General features: G+C 40.7%; 2 protein-coding genes and 1 long non-coding RNA gene across 12 annotated transcripts in view; 2 read left to right on the forward strand and 1 right to left on the reverse strand.

Annotated features, from left to right (window-relative positions):
• Positions 1-3,116, forward strand: part of VMP1 (vacuole membrane protein 1) — a 71,773-nt gene extending 68,657 nt beyond the window's left edge. For all 4 annotated transcript variants that reach the window (XM_087751514.1, XM_087751513.1, XM_087751515.1 and 1 more), the window contains one exon: positions 144-3,116. In XM_087751514.1, the coding sequence (XP_087607640.1) occupies positions 144-287 (144 nt within the window). In that variant the 3' untranslated portion in view covers positions 288-3,116. The remainder of the gene's footprint in view (positions 1-143) is intronic.
• Positions 190-21,407, reverse strand: TUBD1 (tubulin delta 1). Of its 7 annotated transcripts, none has more exons than XM_087751510.1 (11): positions 21,389-21,407; positions 19,907-20,101; positions 19,152-19,299; positions 18,494-18,710; positions 17,722-17,953; positions 16,625-16,789; positions 15,783-15,923; positions 15,063-15,246; positions 13,749-14,039; positions 12,129-12,263; positions 190-6,595 (listed from the first exon to the last, which is right to left on the reverse strand). In XM_087751510.1, exons 2-9 carry the CDS (start codon positions 20,076-20,078, stop codon positions 13,937-13,939), a joined length of 1,362 nt encoding a protein of 453 aa, XP_087607636.1. In that variant the 5' UTR covers positions 20,079-20,101; positions 21,389-21,407; the 3' UTR covers positions 190-6,595; positions 12,129-12,263; positions 13,749-13,936. The 7 variants fall into 7 exon arrangements, with proteins under 7 accessions (XP_087607636.1, XP_087607635.1, XP_087607634.1 ...); XM_087751509.1 differs by lacking the exon at positions 21,389-21,407 and adding an exon at positions 20,751-21,127; XM_087751508.1 differs by lacking the exon at positions 21,389-21,407 and having other exon boundaries at positions 190-1,309; positions 6,455-6,595; positions 19,907-21,127.
• LOC148056317 (uncharacterized) lies at positions 7,483-16,774 on the forward strand. The gene is made up of 5 exons (XR_015703422.1): positions 7,483-10,624; positions 11,329-11,463; positions 12,195-12,282; positions 15,817-16,005; positions 16,640-16,774. It is a non-coding gene; the product is annotated as an uncharacterized LOC148056317 (long non-coding RNA).
• Positions 21,408-21,686: the final 279 nt, after the last annotated feature.

Here is a 21,686-nt window from a genome sequence, read left to right on the forward strand (position 1 = left end):
GTTCCTGTTTTTAATTTGATAAATTACATAACAAAAAAAATGGTTAGGCTTTTCCCTTTCACCCAGAAAATGGAGAATTCCCCATTGTGCTGCCCACTAATCTTCATTTTCCTCCTTCTTCTGTTTTGTCTTTGTCTCTTCAGGGGGAAAACTGGCTATCGTGGATGTTTGAAAAGTTGGTGATTGTCATGGTTTGTTATTTTATCTTATCTATAATCAACTCCATGGCCCAGAGCTATGCCAAACGACTGCAACAGAAGATGTACTCTGAAGAAAAAACCAAATGAGCTTGGAAAAAAAAACCCTCGGAGTGGGTTTTAGCAGACACGAAAAATGACACATCTTTCCATATGTTTAAAAATCAGCATTATTCAAAATGAGGGAAAACTTTTTAACATCAATTTTCAACTATAACAAGTTTTTATTTAATTTTGAAAGTAATTTGGATATTAGAGCAGACGTTTCACTGACAAACTTATAAATGTTAAGGTAAGGTATAAATGCTTTACATGTCTGAGTTGTATTACATGGGATGGACAATGTGATGTTAAATGGAGTTTAACACAAATGTTGTCCACCCAAATTACTTCCAAAACTGCTGATTTAATACTCTCCACTTCCTGATTTAACTTCAGACCGACCTAAGGGTAACTTTATTTTGAAGGGTGGCTGTTTTGCTTTTTCCATAACTTTCAAGACCATCAAAATGTATATAAATGAATACAGATTGGATACAAACTGTTGCATGTCCCTCATGGTAAGGCTGTTCCGTCTGAACTCCCCAGTGTCCCATTGCATTGCACGTGCTCTCGGTTGGAAAAGCCACCCTCTTAAACTTCGTGATGTTAGCAGAGATGATTGATGTCAAAATGCTGAAGCTGACTTTTTTTATTCTGTATATTTAGAACGAAGTTAAGATAAAACTTTATAAAGTCATCTTTGATCATTCCAGAATTTCTTGTGTCAGTCTTTTTAAGCTGTTTCTTTTCCTCTCCACTTTTGTACGCTCAGTTTCTTTAGTTACTTTATTAAGCCTTAATCCCATGAATCGCATGCTTTACTCATCCTTCCTGCACAAATGGTGCTGAAGCCCTTTGTTCGTTTCGTTTTTTCTTTTTTCTTAAGAATGTCTTACTTAGCAGAAGGAAGTAGAAAGCGTATCACTTGCTTGAAGTATGGCTCACTGGTTAAAAGAGGCAAGTTAAATAGCCGGTGATATTTGTTAGCATAAATTCTTCTCAGATGTTTGCCACTGATCACAGCACCGTGGGCAGTGAAGGAGAAGAGGGGGGAAGAGTAAAGATTCCAGCTGAAAACAGATTTGATGTCAAACCCAGCTATGATGCAGAGAACCTTAGAGAACCTTAAACTTAGGCTTTAAAAGCCAGACGTTTTTAAAACATTGTTATCAATCAGTGTGTCTTCCAGTTCTAATGTACATGAACATAACTAATACTAAAATGGATCTTTTCCCTCTTTAGTAAGTAGATATCCATTCCACTGCCACTGTATATGTATTACTACTCTAATAACTTTTGAACTATTGTTTTTTATTTTTATCCTAGGGGTAAGTAACAAGAATTAATTTGTCCTTCCATTAGCGTTATCAACAGGTGGCATATGAGCACAAAGTAGGTTAGATCTTGCTCTTGCTTAGGTTAGATTAACCCTGCATTAGGCTAGGGCCGGTCTCGAGCGAGGTGTGAGAATACGTATTTTGTTCAATCCTGCCTGAGTGTCCTCTTGTGTTGCCAACCGTCGTGACATCTCCATGGCTGTACCATCCTGTCGGATAGCTTATCAGACTGATGTTGACTGTTGGATCTCATGGCAACAACAGTCGGTAGGCTGTCTGACATTTTGGTATCTTTCATCTGACCGTTCGCTCATCCATCTCCAACTGTTTTCATTGAACATCAATAGCATATAAATGTGTTTAAGTTTAGATGGAAATGAGTTCAGAAGTCACGCAGCACAGCAATCTGCACAAGAAACATCTTTTAAAGTTTCGTCTCAGTTGTGTGTGGGGTTTGCAATGTTTCTCTTGTATGCTTCAGATATAACTTTAAACAATGATCATGAATGGGGAGGCTTTTAATAGGGGCTTCTCTCAACAGAGCTGCTGACTAGGTTAAATTTAAATATCTAAAAGTCCGAGTGCTGGGGGGTAGTACAAGGTAGTTAAAGGCACAAAGGCCATTCATTTGCCCCTGTGGATTTTTAAAAGATGAACAGGATTTCTTAAACCTTGGCCCTAGCAGCTTTTTCACTTTTTGGCCTAAATATTGTCTTTGACAATAACATAGCAAAGAACTTGTTCTAATACAATACACATCCAAAAAATCAAAGCTCTATTTGATACTTCACTTTTTTCAGTCTAATAAAACTTTAATTCTACACTTTATAAGAGATCATGTCAGCAGTTCATAGCTGATTGTTTCATTTTTCTTCAGGATACTTGGATTAGTGAAACAACTGTTTGCTACTTTCCCCAGTTTTAGTGGCAGCTTTTTTTCCTCAAATCTGCCATTCACCTTAGGCATTTATGTATAATTAGGTATATAGGCACTGGTATTTACTTCACACAGTTCTGCTAGTGTCTTAGGGCCTTTCGTGAGAGTAAATGAAATTTATGCCATGTAGAGGCCCCTGTATGCTGTCAGATTGAAATGAGGAGACTGTTACGACAAGTAAGAAGAAAAAAAAACCCTTTTCCTAGAGTTTGAGCCAATAAACTGTGCCATTCTAAATGCTGTAGCAGTCTCCTCGTAATTATGCCTCCTTACCTACTGAAAAATCACTAGACAAACTGAAAGCTTCCCCCCCCTTATTCCAATATATGTTTACATACATATAGTGAGAAATATATATATCTATTGTTCTGCAACTCATGTTTGTATGTGTCCATTCCAATAAGCTGTGCTGTTATTTTGAAACTTTCTAACGTTATTAAAGAAGGGACTGCTCATTCTACTTGCTGCTACCTGCTCGGCCGCTGGGAGATAATAAGACTTGGTAAAAGGTAACAAATAATAGAAATGAAAGTTATGCCAACCTAATGAGATTTGCAAATGGAGAGGTTTATGTTTGCCTAAATAAACAAACAAATAACTGTTTCCCGGTGTTTATTTCAGCTGGATTGTTTCCATGTCTGTATATTGAGCTTGGTTGTTAGGCTGTGAAATTTGTTGTCCCAAGCATTCCACAGTAAGTGTGAATCTAGAAGACAGATCTGCAATTGCATTTTGTGGCTTCAAAGAAAGATCTGGAGCCTTTAGCATTTCATCTGGAAACATGTATTTTGCTCCCTTAATCCAAAGTTTCATTTTGTTGTACATACTTTCAGTCACACATTGGAAGCAGTCAATCTAGTTTAAAGTCCGTTAGAGAAAAATCCAAAGTGAGCTGTGTTGCAAGAGAAACCATCTTAGCACGGATCACTGTATTTTTAGCTGATTCTTCTTGCAGCTTAGACACTGAATAAAGTATCTTGCTTTTTTTCTTGGAATTACTGAAAATCACACGGAAGTAACAGCCCTCGTAACAACAACTAATGTTTGGTTAAACATCAAAGATGACTTTGAGGCAATAGAGATTGGTTTAGTCTCATCATCTATGGAACGTGGCTAAATCTCTGCTTTCACAAGTGCACTGTAAATAGGAAGCAAAGCAGAAAGTTGGCCATATTTGCCAGCCTGACACTTCAGAGAAGCGCATCAGAGATGAGGTCAGGTAGGGCTGCAGCTGATCCTTCTCCTAATTCTCTACTTGCTTACTGCCGGCCCTATGAATTGTGCCTCACCAACGATGTGCTTTGAAGGCCATGTGAGATGTAAGCACGCTGGCGTGCCCCTCTCCCTGGCAGCCACGATGTACCCGATCAGGGCAAGAATTGTGCTGATGTAAGCAAAGCTAAAAAGGTCACACTGGTCTGTGCCAGGGCGAGCCAACAGACCGGCACAGGCCATGTCGGATCAAATCATCCAGTTCCACGCTTCCCTCAGCTCCATCAAAACCAAGAGGAAACCTGCTCCCTGTCCCTGCTTGTAGTTTCTTACTTCCATCCCAATATCACACTGTTTCTTGTTAAAGCAGCTCCCTCTGAAATCGCCCAGCTGCCTGTTCATGCTAAAAGATCCTTGTCATTAATACTTGAAGATGGCTTAATGCTGTTCCAGAAAGTCCTTCCCTGCTGTGCTTTTGGGTTTCATTATTTAATTTGTCAGAATCGGCCTCCCTCTCACTGCAGGCAGTGCTAATTGCAAGCACAAATACTGTGGATGTTTCCCTGATTATCAAGCACAAATATAAATATTAGTGAACAAAATTGATTGCAGGTGTAAAAATAAGTGGTGATTGGGTGTGTTCCTTGGGAGGCAAAAGTAATTTTGTTTTCTTTGAAGCACATGGTTAAAAAATACTTTGTAATCAGCAGATAAAAGGTTGAATGTAATTATATATAAGGTAATTGAAATTGCTTTTCTGAGATTTAAAATTCTAGGGTTTTTTCTGTAAATGTGTTTGGGGTTGTTTTGTTTGTTTTTTTTTTCTGGAGGAGAAGAAGAAAAAAGTGTCAGTATTTTGCCCAGCCTTTTCCAGATTGCAGCACTAAGTGGAATGTGGAAGTGGGAGAGCAGGAGCCAGGGAGGGGTGTCCGCCCAGCAGAAAGCCCTCCCTGGCTGAGAGCAGGCTGGGCCAGGTGAGGGTTTAGTTGCTGGAACCTCTTCAGGAAGCAGGGAGTGAAGCAATCCCTGCAAAACGCCCTGCTAGGGTGTTCAGAGCTAGACTGAGGGTAAATATTTGCATATGCTCTTACAAGCTCATTTTTAAAAGGATTATACTGAAAAACTCTTTGAGCCTGCTGTGACTTTCCTAAATCAAGTGTCTAATTGAGGGCATGAAATGCTAGCATTTATTTCTTTATCCGTTTCACTTGCTTACTCATGCATCCACTCGGCTTTCATAAAAGGCAGCAAAACACTGTTGTGGTAGTGGTATGAATGGGAGAGGCTGTAACAACCCGAATCAGTTGTCAAAAGAGCAAAGGGAGCTCAAATGCAGAAACTGTCATCAAACATGCAAAAGATGTCTGGCTGTATCGCCTTCCAGGTGAAAGTGAGCAGGAGGAGCCCAGCAATCTGCGACGGGCTTCTTGGCACGTGTCAGGAATTCAGCAAAACGGTATTTTGGTCAAAAAAGCTGACTATTACTCTCTGCTGAATTTAAAGCGAAGAGGCTGTTGAGCTGTGAAGTCATTCAGCCTGTTCACTGCTAGTGATGTTCGGTTGTGGTAAAACAAACGTGCAAATGTGGACCTGTTAAGTGGGCCAAGCTTTGCTTTACTTTGCCTTTAGCACTGCCCTTTATTGTGCGAGAGGGGTTTTATTATTATTATTATTATTCACTCATGGAATGATTCAAAGAGCACTGACTACATTAGCATTAAATCAAAGGTCATCTTTCTTTGAACCTCATTTGATGAGCTGTTCAGATATGGATAAGTAAGTGTGCTGCATCTTCTGTGTTTCAAGGGAGTTACTCCCAGCTTAATTGTTCTGGTTTCCCAAGAAGCTGAAATGAGTTGCCCAGGCAGCTGGTAATAAGGAAACTAGCTGCTATTTCCTGATGAAAGGCAAGAGATAGGACTTGTCAGCTCAGGGTATTGTTCCCTGCTCTGATAACTGCCCTGCAAACCGCGCCCTTCTCCCCATGGCCTCAGAAACTGCTTTTCTGTCCTTGTGAAAAGCGCAGGTTAGTGTCTTTTCTCTGGTGACTGCTGCGCTGTTCCTGTTTGAGGGGTCCTGCGAGGGAAGGGCTGTGTGTCTACACCCGTGATTTAAGGCATAATCCACTGGTTTTGGTTGGTTGGGTTTTGGTTGGGTTTTTTTTAATGCTAATGTGACAGAGCATTAAAAACAGAGCAGGTCTGGTTCTGCCTCCACATGAAAGGTGGTTGGAACTTTTTGTTTCCTTGTGGCCTTGGTAGTATGTCATTTAGGTGCTTTTTGTTACACTGAAATGTTCCTTCGCCTGGTTTTACACAAGATTATGACCACAGTTATGATTGATGACATCAAGCTGTAGGTAGTCACCTATTACCTTACTGGGGTACCAGCTCATCCGCATGACATTTCTGAGATCCAAAGCCTTTTCACTGGAAAGTGGCATCGATTTGGCAGAAGCTGTCAGCCAGAGCTCTAAGCTACTTGAGCACAGGCACCACCACTGCCCAGTGTGCCTGGGGAGGTTAAACTCTGCCCTAAACCATTGGACAAAGCGTCAGAAATTCTTTAAGAGGTTAAATGCATTTCCCAAAGCTCGTTCTAGCTGCATGCAATGACCTTGTGGTACCTCTGTTTTCCATCCATATTGGCAGGAAAGAAACTGGCAGTTCTTTTGCAGAAGGTGTTGCTAACTAAACCACATGAATACTTTGGTCGAGGTTCACACTTACGTGTAGAAACTGTGAGTTTCAAGGGACTGTGTCTTTCCTGAGACCACGTGTTTCTTAGGCTCTTTCCATCTGTTGAAAAGGCTTGAAAAAAGCATGTTTGTGCGCTCAGCACTTCTTTTCTGTCTCTCAAAGAAACTGGACCTGCATAAAGAGAAAATACACATTTAGATTTACACCATCATACAAATCTAGCCATGTTCACAAAATCTCTCTCGTCTATTTAGAAACCATGCTTCTCTCAGTGCCTCTTGCTTGCTGCAGCTGTTTTCTTGAGAGCTGTAATATTTAGGATATTTCATAACAACAGATTGCATTTCTCCGATTCCTTGATTTTTATGTCTCACCTCAGTCCAGCTGACCTCTCGTGACATACAGTCGCATGCATCTGTGTGTGTTGCGTAAGACTCTAGGTGGGGAGCAGCAAGGAAGAGAAACTTTTAAGATGCCTGAAGCTGGTATTTAGTTAAGTTCAAAGTAATGGATGCCAAAAAAAAATTCAAAGCAGTGTTTCTACTAGGTCTGCTAATGCAATTGGTGATTTTAGTTCTGTTGCCTCCCCCTTAACCTCTTTGTAAACCTGTCTTAAACACTTCTGCCTGTGCACAGCCTCCACGTGGCAAACCACACTGCAGCATTTGTGCATGAACTAAAATTGGGGTGGTTGCCCACAAAGAGCCTGGTGTTTTTAAGTGAAGTGTAGAAATCTCCCGTGCTGTCCTTTGGCAACAGATTTCAGCTGTGACTGGGAGAGGACCATTCCAATTAAGTGAATAAGGAAAGTGTTTTTAGTGGTGTTTGGCAGACCTGATCCTGAGAGTCCTTGCTTAAAACTGCCGCTGATGTCTCTCCTCTCGGTCCTTGCAGCCCTGTCTGCTCTTGGTGCTTAGCTATTTTTGGACGCATTCAGGCCTGTTGACTGGAGCTTTGTTCAGCTTGAACAGGACCCCACGTGTACTAAAGCAAGTTCAGGTTTCCTTTATATGTCATTGAAGAATAAGCTTCCCTTTCACAGCACACGTGAGGTTTGTATCTATTTTTTATATAAGAATAATTCACCGTGAAAGTACTGGTTTTGTGGAGAAGCCTGACTAAATCTTTATAGAGGAAAATAATGTGAAAACCTGAGTTAACGTCTGGTAGGGAGGGAACGGAAGCTTTCTTCTTGGGAGAAGAGTATTTAACTGGATATTTGTTCATCAGTTGCCAAATTTATCTTTTTAACTGTTTTAACAGTTGCATTAGGTTTCTTCAGCAAAATTTGGCCTAGGAAGGAGAAATTGCTAGTTTACAACATCAAATAACTACATAAATACAGTTGCTGACTAGATGACTCGGGATCAGGTAGTAATACGGGCTGAAGTTGCTCAAAGTGGGGTGGGGAGGAAGTTTCCCAGTGTTTTCTTTGCAAGTGGCAGAAACGCATGGCAGCCAGCAGCAAGCAGTCTTACATGGAAATATGTATTCCTGAACTCGGTATTGTTCTGAGCCATCTGGAGAGCAGTAGCTCTGAACTATTGCCCAGCTCTCGCCATACTTATTGAGGATATTATAAAGAACAGCTACAGCTGCCCTTGCCAACCGAGCACAGAGTCAGTATTTTATTACACCTTCGGCGTGTGGGATAAGGCTGCTTTCCATTTGGCTCCTTCGGCGGTGTTCTGCTTACATGCTCCTGTAAATGATCTATTACATATTGGAGACTGCTGGGCAAAAGTTCAAATTAAATCATGCCATCTGACCACAATTACACCATTCTCAGGCAACTGAAGTGTATTTTTGTGAGCCTTTAAATAAACATTACATTGTACATGTAACCAAATATGTACAATAATCATTTTCACAGAACGTGCCCATTTAAATGCAGATATACCATGTAAGACGGTATTTATTTCTCATCACATATAACTAGTGAAACAAAAGCTCATAGCTCACTGAAGCTCAAGCAATGTTTATTCTGTCTTTTTTATATTAAGCAGTGGTTTATTTTAGTTAGTTTCTCTACTTATTGCTCTTACTTTTAAAACAGGAATCTTGGCCTAGAGAGAGTCCTCACTTTACTTATTTTTATATCTTACTGTGTAAAATTCCATATTTTAAAAAATTTGCTTTTAAGACTAGCAGACAAGAAGGTTTCTGCAACCTGATTCACAGAGGTAAGTGCAGAGGCCTGTGCCTTTGTTTTATACCGCTAGACTCTCTTAGGAGTCCCTGTTCAGAATTTCTCAGGCTTATATGAACTATGGGGTTAAGGTTTAGATGTCTTCCATGATCTTTATCATGGAATACATTTATATCTCTAAAAATTGCCTTTAAATTTCCCAACTAGCAGAAGCAGCCTCTCTAAGCTCTTATCTCAGGCTATCTGCACCTTTTCCCCATGTGCTCCTTATCGCTGGTAATAACATTTGTTTGAAACACCACCCTATCTGCAGCTGTTCCTGCTTCTGGGAAAGGGTTAAGCAGGTTCTGCTGATTCACGGAGGTAGGTGACTCATTCCCCCACCCGGACAGAGGGGAAGTGGCTGTCTAGAGGGAGAGGATTCATACAATGTGAAATCAGAAGGGACCATTGTGAACTCCGAGTTTGACTGAAAGAGCCGGAAAGGCTCTATAGTTAAAATTCAGGATTATCAGCTCTACATCCCCGCGAGTTAAAGGCTGGCTGAGTGTCCAGGCTGTGCTTCTGGAGCGTGGACGGAGGTGGGGTAGGAAGGCCAGAGGCAGCAGGCTTGAGGAGGAAGCCTACGCTGGAATTTGCTGCCTTGGTAAGGCTGTGTCTGGGCTGCCCTTGAAAGCAGTGGAGGAAAGGCAGCAGCTCAATGCCTTTTGGAAGTTTTTTGTACCGTATCAGATCCATGAATCACATTCCTGATGACTCGTGCAATTTTTAAAGTGGTATCCAGCAAAATGCAGACTTCTTTAAAGTACGCTTTGACATCTGACGATTTTTCCTTTTGGATATTTGGTCCCTCATTTCGTAATATTTATCTATACTAAATTTATTAACAAATGCAGAAGGACACGAATTATTAATTCACTGTCCTTTTGTACCTTAATATGTCCTAGTAGTGTATCAGCTGGTAATTTGAACATAACTTACTTCTTTCTTATTGATAAAATCCTAGTTGTTGTGGAAACCACAGATTTTTGCCCTTCATCTTGAGCTGTTCCAGTTTGGTAAATCTGTGCAGGTAATCCTCTTAAAAGTTCCTTATATATTTACACTAAGACTCTGTAAGTATCTATAACTACATCAGTGCCCTGTCACTTCCCAGACGGTTATTATGTTTAAAGTATTTGTAACAGGTTAATTTTTGTTCCTGTTTTTTTTTGTGGCTAAATAAAAGTTATCCTATTCATTAAACATATCTGCTATAGTTAGAGTCCTTGAATCAACTTCCAAGTGAGCTGCACCTGTCTGTTACAAAAAACAACAGTGAGATTTGACGCATTGTTCCTTCATTTATGGACATCCTGTGGGTAGTTCACCTAGAACTAGCTAGGTCAAGGCCACTGATTCTGTTGTCCCTGCCTCTGAGCCATTGGCTTGTGCTGACCTTTGATCCACCTCATTAACTTTAACTTCCAATGAGATAAAGGCCCTCTTCCAGGCTCAGACTATTCTTTACATAATTAATTTTCTCACTAAAACAGAAAATGACTACTTCGCCTTCTAATATAATTGTAGATGATGAAAATTCGGTAATAGCTATTCACTTCCTGTCACTTTGACCCTCTCCTCTCCACATCCTGGGGAAAAAAAAGAGGAATCCAGCCATAGATCAAAAAATGAAGGCTTCGTTTGGGAAAGGGTGTGAGAATTTCAGAACTGAGGTCAGCAGTGAAAAACACTAACAGGAAGAAGGCTAGAGATGCCTAAAACAATTCCTGTCGATCTCTTTTCCAGAGCAATGAAAGGGCTTATAACAGCTAATACAACAGTTATACTTTTGTTTTCACATACACCCCCTTTTTTTTTTTTTTTTTAGTTTTGAGGAATCTGTGTTGTCAAAATTTGGCTGATGGTTGTGATCCTCTATTGCTGCTTTGAAAAACTTTGTTCTCCCATGGAAGTAGGAGTATTTTCCCTGAATCCTAACTGTGAACAAGTCCTTACAGAAGTATCCTTGTTAAGTATAATGAACCTGTTGGCCTAGCTGTGTCTTTGAGGTGCAGAATCTTTCCTCCATGTTTTTATATGTTATAACTATAAATAAGGCAATTTTTATTTTTGCTTTGGGTTTATACATGTTAGCTGCGTGCTGTGTTTCCTGATGTGGCCCAAATTCTGCCATCAAACGTAAGCAAACAAAACCTCAAATATCCTGCTCCATTAACTAAAAGTTAACATTAGCCATAAATAATAAATGTACTTATAAAGAATGGATAAATGGGTCTATGTCATCCATAGGTGCAATAAGCGCCTGCTTGTATTTGCTTCATGCTCAGAATTATAACTACCTAGAGATAACGTAAGGTTATTTCTGCAATAAAGTTACTTATCAATGTAGCAGTAAAACAACCCATTGCTCTCTTCCTTGTTTCTGAGAGGAATTATCTGTCCTTAGCTTTTCAAAGATCTCTCTTACCTGTCCTGTGGAACAATGAGGAAGAGTATGCATTCCTGGGACTTGGTAATTTTTTAAGACATGGAATTACCTATTTGCATTTCTGATACTGGAAGAAGTTCTCAGTCTGGTATCTGTTGAAAACACTAGGGAAAATTATTTCTATGTTGCTAAACATCCTGTGCCTTTTGGAGGAGGGAGGAGGGAGAACCTCACTGTACTGTCTCCTTTCCTGACCCTTTGTTCCTTGCAGACTTGAATTGCCAGTGCTGTTTATCTTAACTTCTTGTGCAATCTTTCCTCCAGTTTCTTCTGTGAAAATACCCAAGTGAAAGGCAATGGTTGAAACTGACAAAACCACACCACTAGAAAAGCCCTTTGGATCAGAACAGTCCCCCAGCTCGGAGCTGCCAGGAAGTGATTTAGTGAAAAAAATAACAAGTAATATTTTATAACAAAAGTTATATGTAGTTTTGAACTTCCAAACAACTCAAATTTTACTGAGCAGTATAGGGCTTGAAGTATGGCTGAATAGTTGAACTATGATTATTGTGTCTTCCCCTTTTGAGAGGGAGTTCCTAAACCAGGAATTAGAGCAGCTGAGTGAAAACAGATAGCAAACCAGAGTGAGTTGTTGGACTGTCTGCTGTGGTCTGCAGAAGAACATTGTCAAAATGTTTTGCCATAAATACCAAGTATCTTTTTATATAAGAAGTTATTCGGTATATTTACCCTATCTGCTCTCTGCTCTTTGCTGTCTCTCTTGTGTTCTCCCCACCCGCCCCACGAATGATTCTCCTTCCCTTGTATATTAAATGATTTAGCTATTGAATTGATGCACCAATGTAGCTCTTAATTTACACAGGTAATTTTTCTGCATGAACCAGGGCTAGACTCAACTCTAACGTGTGCTGACAGTTGCCCTGCTACTAACAGGCAGTTGAAACTTTTTTTTTTGGAAGGCACGAGAGCTTAACATCGCTTGTCTATAAGCTACCGTGAAATTTCTCAGAATCCATTGTGGCTTGCATTGACACAACCATGCCAGTGATCAGCTCTTACTACGGGCATATTTGAGCAATTGTGAACTTAGCCCCAGTACTTACTTATTTTCTTCAGATTCAATCGTACAGTTACTTGAATCTTGTCAAGAAGTCTGTTTGCCGTTCCAGGTGTCATGTGCCAGAGCTGGTTTGAGAACAGGTGCTCCAGGAGGGGATTTTAGTGCTCCAGTACCTGGCCTGACCAAAAGTTGAAGAGGTAAATGAAACCAGGAAAGGAAATAAAGATAAGAGTAATACGGAGCGCCTGCTGTGCTCTAACTGAAACCTAGCAGAATTACAAGGTCACTTCTGCATCTACCACTGCGTTAATTCGTTGACGATTTAAAATTTAAACCAGAATTGCTAACAGGGCACGATTTCTATGTGGGTATCGTTAGCCATATTGAAAACGTCTTTAACGTATTTAGCATCATACTACGTGCGTGCTCATCTTTTAGGTAAAAGCTCAGAGGCCTGGCATGAAACAGCACGAAAACCTAAAGGGAAACTATGAGATTTGTCCACTCGTCAAGGGAGAAGTCCTGGAGACTGCTTTTTAAATTTTCATTCTTGGCATACCTATTTAATTATTTCCATGGGAGAACAGCGTGACATGGGGGAGGAATGGCAAGAATTCCCAAAGCTCTCCCTACCATTAAGTGAAAAGCTAACAGAGGCGGAGGAAAGCTCAGTGTTACAACACAATCCTTAGGTCTCCCGCACTCTTTTAGAAGCACTCAGGCTGTGGCCCCGCAAGCCAGTGCAATCTCCTCCTCCTGCCCGGCCGGTGCAGCCGAGTGTTTGCAGGCTGCGGCTTCACAGGGGCACCACCTTGTGGTCGTGGTAAAAGGTGTGCAAAAAAGAGCCCGTTTCTTAAATCAACTTTTGAAATTATGGAACCTATTATATGTATTATATTATATTACAGGCTCTTACACCTGAAATCTACCAGCAGTTCTCCTCCCAAATCTGTTTAAATAAATAACAAATTAATTAAAAAAAACTACCTGCTTCTAACTAGGAAGAAGAGCAAGAGTTGTAGTTTTGCCTAAACCTACGGTTTGCCTATAACAAATAGCCAAGACCTCTGATGTGCTATAGGGATTTTTTTTTTTTTTCCAATTGGTAGGTGACACTACTTCAAAACATGGCACAGTGAAATGGCCAGAAAAGCATACAATTCATTATAATCTCTAATATAACTTGAGGTTGACAGGAAAATTAAGAACCCTTCATGCCTTTTTTAAAAGATGGTTCAAAACTTCCGCTATTTTTGTCAAGGTTAAGGTCCTTAAAGTAGAATTTAGGTCTTACTTCGCTTTAAAGGAATACGTGGCAGACTACGGGCTCTTGAATGACAGCCCAATGGAGTTTGGGTTAATAATTCTGATTCTGTGCATTTTGATCAATATTGAAGCATTCTAGGGCCAAGTGTTATCATGAAAAATTGAAATTGGAGGATCATGAATGCCTTACTACTGGAGTCAAGCACACGATTTTTATCACACATTAGTTCATGATAGTTTAGATGCTGAGAGTTTAGTCTGGAGAAAAATCCTTCTGTATAGACATTCTTGATGAAAAATATCCAAGTGCCAAAAATGATGTCCAAAGTTACCTACAGTACGTATCAAAAGTATTGAAAAATAGCTATTTATTAGATATATTAAATATGAATAATACCTGCCCATATGAATATATTCAGTTCTGATTCAGTTCTTACTATTCTAACACACGCACACACTGCTTACAAGACTGAAAAATAGCTACAGTCCAGTAATTTATATACTTCAAGAAGTCGGTGGAAGGTTTTCCAGCGCTGGGTTCCTTCAGAAAAGTTCTATTTCAGACCATTTAAAAAAAAAAAAAAATCAAAGGGTGGTGTAACTGGAGATAACTTGTTCCAGAGCTGTGAAGCTGTCCAGGAAATCTTCTTCTTCAATGCCAAATTTAGTGTACTGGTGAATATAGGCTCTGTGTGTTGAAGTCACAGTAGGAAAATGGATTAGACATCAGAAATCAGTGAAGAATCTGACACGTGAAATCACATTATATAGTTATTGTAATAACTTCAAATGAAGATTGGTTTCCACCCAATAACCACGCTGGCTTTTTCTACTGTGCTCTCTTGAACTCATTTTGTAATTCATACTTATTGGTAAGTCGTGACTTGTTTCTAATAGCTTTTATAACTATGTATTGCTTAAGGAAACAAAATTATGACTAACAAAATTGGGCTAACTGGGAAATGGAAGGAGAAGTGATTGTTAAATGAGAAAAGTAATTTATAGATTTGAGATGCAAAGCCTAAACCTGTGTGTGCGGGATAGCTTGCTTCTCATCACTGGTGTTTTTGTAACACATGGTAAAACCAGGAGCTAAGCTAGTGGAAGCAGTTTTCCTCCTTTGGCTTTTAATTCAGAATTCCTGTGCTAGAAACTCGTGTTTAGCAGACATCTGCTGTGACATGCAGTAACCTGGGTTTCATGATGATCAAAGTAAAGAGGCAATTATTTTCTAGATATCTTGGTTCTAATGAAAAATCAAACTAATAGCACGGGAGACTTACTAAACACACAAATCCCCTAAATGCTTTTGAACTGAGCCAGGAACTTGTTTCCTGGAGTGTGCGGCATGTCTGTATGCAATTTAGAAACTATATGATCAGTGGAAGAGTTTCTATCTGTTATTTTTAGAATGGTCATGCTGGAATGCACTAAATTTGGGAAGTCTTAGTACTGAGAAAATAGTCAAACTGACAGCACTAGAATATGTGGTCTCACTTATCCACAGAACATAAGCACTGTACTGTGTTCCTCACCCTGCCATCATGTTTCAAGCATAAAAATGTTTCCACTGAAGTGTGGGAACGGTCTTCATGCTTATTCACCGTTACTGTACTTAGCTGAAAGAGCGAGCTGTATTTACAATGATTTTGCTAACACTGAAGATATTGGCAGTTACAAATGAAGTATCAGCATAATTATTTTCACTTACTTGGAAGCAAACATATTCCAAGCTTTTCCTACAACATTGTCAAGAGGTTTCAGCAGGAACTGGCTATTGCTGACCAAAGCAGCAGACTTTTCATACTTGTTAAATGCTCTTGGTGTTTTCCAGGCATTAAAAGCATCCTGAGGGTTTAGCCACGATGTGTATAATGAGGGATCTCGGAAACTTCCTGTAGCAGAAATAAGACAGCCCTTTTGACAAATGTAAAGCTACAAGCTCCTACATCTTGATCTCCGTAGTCCTGTGGGACCTAATCAATGCTCGGCAGATCAATTCAGGCCTTGAAAAAAATCTGCAGAGTGGTCAGCCTGTTGAAAATGTGACTGTTTTAAACAGATTCATCAGGTTATCTAGAAGCATACTCTTGTACTGGTACTTCATCTGCAAGCTATGCTCATCACTCCAGAAGCAGCTAAATATATTTTCAGACAATATAGCCAAGAATCCTATTGTATATACAGACTTCAGTCTCTTCCTCCTTCCCTGAAGTGCTTCAGGAAACAGAGAAGTCTCAGCTGTAAAGACAACAGCCCTAAGCAATTAGACAACATGGCTTTGGGCATTAAAATGTTTCTAGAGGGAATATTGACCTTAGGAGTCAAATATGTGGCCTTGGGTTTTTTCCACTTTCATTAGATATGGTTGCAAAGAAAACAGTGAGATGTCAAACAAGAATCACTGAGGTACCGTGTTTTTCCTTCTTACCTAAGTCTACACTGTGCGTATCTTTTCCTCGCAGGATAACCAGGTTGGCAATGGAAGTATTGAAATGCAGCGGCTTGTTTGTGGAATGACTGGAGGCGATGGAGGAGCCTAGACGCGGTGGCCGTACTTGCCAATCAATACCTATGAGATTTTGGCAAAAAAGAGATAAAAGAAAGTTAATGTTTCATGAAATATGGATTCAGACTAGCTGAAGAGTCAGATGGTAACTAACACTGTGCCCCAAGCCGAGATCATACCAGAGTTTGTAGCTTCTGCACATTAGTCAAGCAGCAATTACACAATTCTTAGAGAAAAACAGTGCTAATCCAGCGGTATTTGCCTGGTAGCCGCTAGTCTTACCAGAGAAAAGGATACTTGTTTCTATACTTAGCAATCTGCCAGCCCATTCTTTGCATAACTGGAAGCTATACTGAATTCCCCACGTAAATGATATGGGAGAGCTAAGCATGATTTTTATTAGTAGAAGGTGTAGAAAGAAAAAGCGTAGCAGAACTAACTATCCAAGGAACGTTCCAAATTAATCATGTAAATTATGTGCACAGCCTAAAACTGTTTGTTTTGTGTCTTTTCAATAGTTATAATTAACTGAGATGTCTGGAGCAAAAACAGGAGCAAGCCAGGAGCTTCTCTGGCAGCTGAGTGAATAGTTGAAGGAGCAGCTGGCTATGTAGAGGCAAATTCCTGGTGTCTGAGGGCAGCAGCTTGTTTCTGAACTGACTAAGGCTCGTCAGTGAGCTCCACAAAACAATAAGCTTTATTTCATCTGTAAAAATAAATGCTTGAAGAGTGATGGATACTGAAGATGAGTGAATGCTTTTTACCTTCCTCCATTTTAGCATTAGCAATGAGCATCTGCCTTAAATGTTTGATGAGTCCAGGCCAAGTGAATGTGCTATAAGCGAGGGAGTTTTCAGGCATCTGAGGTATGTTACGAAGACCCAACATCTTGAATTCGGGATGTGGAACTAACGCCTCCATTAAGTCTCCTGAAAGAAGAAATTAACAGCTGCTCATTTCTGCCAAAAATATCGCATAGGCTAGCTAAAATAGGAGAAGAGAGAGAGGAATTTTACAAAGATCTAGCAATTTAAGGTAAGAAACAAAGGATATATAAAGGTTTAATTTGACAAATACATGGACACACATCAGACAAAGTAATGCAAACTTGCTACATACTACTGAGTTCTATTCAAGCATGTTAGTAGCTCTTATTTTACAATTTAGACTTGTCTCACTTCATAGTCTGGCTCAAAATCTCAGAGACCCTATGCACTGCTAAAGAGATTGACAGACAGATGTGAAAATTTAATTTTACAAGCAAAACTCTTGGCAATATGGGTAACTTTCTTTAATCCCTTAAAGATGCCAATGTCAGCTCGTTGCTTGTTTCTACCAAGTTGTATGCTAGCCTGTCTTCTGCCTGAGCAAAACACAAAACTTTCATTTTGTTTCAGTTTGTAGAAACTTCTAACCTAATGTGAAATGTAAAACCCAGTCCAAAATTACTGTCCTGCACAAATTTCCTCTGAAATGTAAATAGGTACAAGGGTGTCTGTAATCACTTGAAAAAGGAGAAGCAGGGTTCTTTTGGTAAAGAACGAAACCAGAAGCTGGGGTTCTATTTTTGAATTGACTGAACTTCTAATTTAGTCTTTTGCTTCACTTTTCATATCTTAAAACTTGGGATGTATCTGAATACTTGAATAAGGAGACCAAAGAACTTAAATTCACAACATGAAATGATTACAGAAATAGGTGTGAGAATGCATTAGGCAGCTATATTATATTATTATTATATTATATTATATTATATTATATTATATTATATTATATTATATTATATTATATTATATTATATTATATTATATTATATTATATTATATTATATTATATTATATTATATTATATTATATTATACCTAATGGGTTTCTGCTATAGCGTAAGCCACTTTCTGCTGTGTACGTGGGCTGGAAGACACTCCCCAGCTGATGGGCAATGACTTGATTTACATCCCTGAAGGAGATCTGTTTAATATTCATCAGCTGCGCACAGATCTTGTGAATGACATCATTTTCATGAACAAGAAGGGCATCTGATGACTGGTACAGATGTGACAGAGTCAAAACAGAGTTGTAGTTTTGAACAATGACCTGGAAACAAACAACCAAAAAATACACACAAATGAGAGTCAGACAATTTAATCTCTTTCGAGTTTATAATCCTCTGGCTACTGGCATTTCCTCAGTTATGATTTAGGAAGTGATTACTTTTCTTTGCCGAAGTGCAGAATGAGGTCAGGAGCTAGCAGAGCTTTTTCATGGACAGAGCAAGACCTGTGAAAATCATGTTATCCTCAGTTCATACAAACATGCTAGAATAAAATCTGTCTGGGAACTGATTATAATGCTGAGATACTATCATAACAGGAGATTTCTAGTTAGCTGATAGAGCTTCTCATGAAACTGTATTATATTTTAGCACTTGTATTATCAAGTTGGGTTTTTTTTGTGAAACGACATGTACCAAATATTAGGCAAACAATTCATTAGCTGTGTTACTTTCTGTCACGTTGAACTTTTAAAAAGTAAAAGGTATCTCTCTTCTAGTTTATTTCAGCTGCAGGTATTTTATGTTTAATAATAAATAGTGATTATAACTTGCAGAATATCTCTGGGCAATACAACATTCACCTCACCAGTGCCGTAGGGCCAGATAACATGGTTTAGTATAAATGAGGTTGGAAAAGCATCTCTTAAACACTGGGTCACAAATGCTCCCAAGCCAGATCCTGTACCACCAGCCATGCTCATTATTGTGAAAAATCCACCGAGCCGATCACATTTCTCTGCTTCTTTTTGTACCAGATTCATTATTACTTCTTTGTGTCTAGGCCCGTGAACAGAGTACCTGTTGCATAAAAGACAAAACAGCGAGACATGGCAGGTTAATTCAAAATAAAAGCAGTAAGGTGAAGCTATTCATAAAGGATACTCTTCTTATTTATATAACCTGACATTACATCACCCATTCCATCTGCAGTAAACAATCCTCAGCTGTGACATTTTGCAAAATAGGCGTTTATAAACCACGCTTATTGTTTCCTATTCTTAAATATATTCACTCTATTCTAAAATGTTACATTTTCACTGTAAATACCAATTTCACCTTGCAAAAAGCAGTTTAGAAATTTTGCTGCTATATATATTGCTATTCTAAATTAAAAATAAATCAGGTTAATGTTACATACTCTTTACCTGGCACAACTGCAATAGTACTGCTCCTAGAGAGTCTAGACAGCTCATTAGCCTCTACAGTTCCCTTAGTGAAGCTTGAAACAATTCTTCATACCCATTCGCCCAGTTGTTTCCAGACCCTTGCTTCTGACAGAAGTGCGACCGATCATCGTATTTCCAGCAGCCAGACCTGGCAGCTATTGATAAGGTTTGGCTGATTACTTTAGGTTCCATGTCAACAAGCACAGCCCGGGCAACAGGTACTGGATAGGAAGAAAAACAAAGCTAAGAATAATGTGCCAATATTAGAACTTGTTTACATAAAGATGGACAGACTTGCACCACAGCCCAAATTGTATTCCTCCCACCCATGTAAGCCAAACTATTAATGGGACAGTACAGGCGGGTACAGAAAGGAGGACTTGGCAATGCCCTGGATTTCTGGAGAACCATCCATTGTTCCAAAGACAAATCTGAACTCTAGAGACCACAGATCTTTCAGGAAAGAAACCACTTAATGCATTTGATAACACCAAATACAGCTTTTTTGGGCCCTACTCCATGGTATAATCTATCTACAGCAGAAAATGCAGATGTTTGGAAGGAAAGATTATGTATGCATATATGCTCAGTTTCCAGCTGTGTTGCTGGCAGACTTGCTCTGTGGTCTCAGACACATTACTTGCGCTGATTTTGCTTCCATGGTTGTTAGCCATGTTGTGAAGGCAGAGGGTTGTGACAATTCTTCAAGACTGAAGGTAAAATTCATTCTTCAACTGAAGATAAGAGACTTTTATTATTTCTGTACTCTTATCTGTATCAGGTTGGAAACCAGACCCTCTGTGGGAAGCAAACACTTAAATGCTGTACCTTCAGGTTCCTCCTCACTGAAAAAACGTTCTTTGCAAGCATCATGGTAGGATTCATTCTCCTTCTTGGAGCACAACCCATGTGTGCCACGGACGTCACTGCAGATAGCATTAAACACCTCATGACCAACCTGATTACCGCACTGACCAAGCTGGACTGTGACTATTGACATTCTTATTGACTTTGTATTTAAGCCTAAAAAAGAAAAGTACGCCTTTAGTAAACTGTGGAAAAGAGAGGGGGGGAAAAAAGTTCTGATGAGCAGATTTCTTACCAGTTTTGCAATTTTTTGAGGAGCTCTAGTGAGAAGCCTATGCTACAACTACTGGCTATTTCTGGGGAAAAGCAGACTGTCAGCGCTTTTTCCTGAACGTCAGAAGAACGCAGATGGCAGTTCACAGGAAATCAGTCTGTTTACTGTTGCTATACATCTCAACGGGCTGAAACCAACCATACAGCAAGCAAAGTCTTTGTTTTCTTACTTTTGCTTAGTAAGGCAGGATAGAAACAAATAATTATAACTCCAACAAAGTTATAGGATTAGGCTGGTAAAGCATAATAGGCATAATAAGAAAGGACCATATGCCTTTAGAACTGCGAAGCCTGTTCAAAAATGTAGCTGATTTCCAGTCCTGTACGGCAATGGGCCTGATGCCAAAATCTGCTGAGGTGACAAAGGGATTCCCTAGAGTATTCCCCTTGCTTCCACCACTGAGAGCAAAGTTTTTGATTCAGTACTGGTATGTTTTGACATTTTTTTCCCCACTCAGCATTTTGCAGTAGCTCTGGCTTCTCACTTTTCTATTCTCCTTTCACAGAAACAAGGTCAATTTTTTTAACTCACTTCATTATTCTGGGCTGCTATTTTTCATTATCATCCCAGCTGTGCCGGAGCACTTCTGTAACAGCATTCTTTGGATAACTGCCAGCGCCTGTAACTTGATCCTGCTGCATTTTGCAGGCAGGTATGTGCTATTTTTGATTCCCGTGCTTGATTTCAGCACTGCTGCCAGTCTGCACCTCACAGCCTAAGGCCAGCCTATGTGCTACAGCAGGGCCGAGTTATTCCTCACAGCAGAAAATAAATAAATCTGTAAATGATTTTAAGAAAAGGCTCGTGTCCGCCCCACGCGTGTGGTACCGACCCTCCCGTGCCTACTGTCGGTGTGCTCTGCGGCTGTCACTCGGAGCAGGCAGCTCTCGCTTGCGCCCTCCTCTCCAGAGCCGCAGCCACCCGCCCGCCTGGGGAGACCGGCCTCCGCCCGCCCGCCCACGCTCCCTCCGGGGCCGCCATGTTCCCGCTGCTGCCCGTCACACAGCCCTCACCTCGCCCAGCCACCTCCCCCCCCCTCCAGAGTCTTTTTACTCGCCGGCCCCCTCCCGCCCGGGCCTCCCCGCCGGTACGGCTGCCCTCCCGGGGTGCCTGCCCCCCGCCCGGGCAGCGCCAGCCCCGCTGGCCGCCAGCCCCTCCTCAAGGCTGACCTCGACGCCCCGCTCTGAGGGGCTGGGGCGGGGGGGGGGGGGGGGGGCAGGCGACAGCGCATGCGCAGCCCCCTGACTCCGTCGTCCCCTTCCCCGCTGGCCGGGACCGAGAGGAGCCTTCGAAGGACCCGCTTCGCGCATGCGCGGAGGGGAGGCGGGGCAGGCCGGGAACGTGGGTCCGTCCCCTGGGCTTCACGAGGCGCGGTGCGCATGCTCCCGCCCAGCGGCTTCGCCGCGCCCTCTGCGCACGCTCCCTGCCAGAAGCGGGGCGGGCGGGCGCGCACTGCGCATGCTCACC

Source organism: Nipponia nippon, unplaced genomic scaffold, assembly GCF_047370975.1.
Source record: "Nipponia nippon isolate SJK-2023a ecotype South Korea unplaced genomic scaffold, ASM4737097v1 scaffold_15, whole genome shotgun sequence".
Classification (NCBI taxonomy): Eukaryota; Metazoa; Chordata; class Aves; order Pelecaniformes; family Threskiornithidae; genus Nipponia; species Nipponia nippon.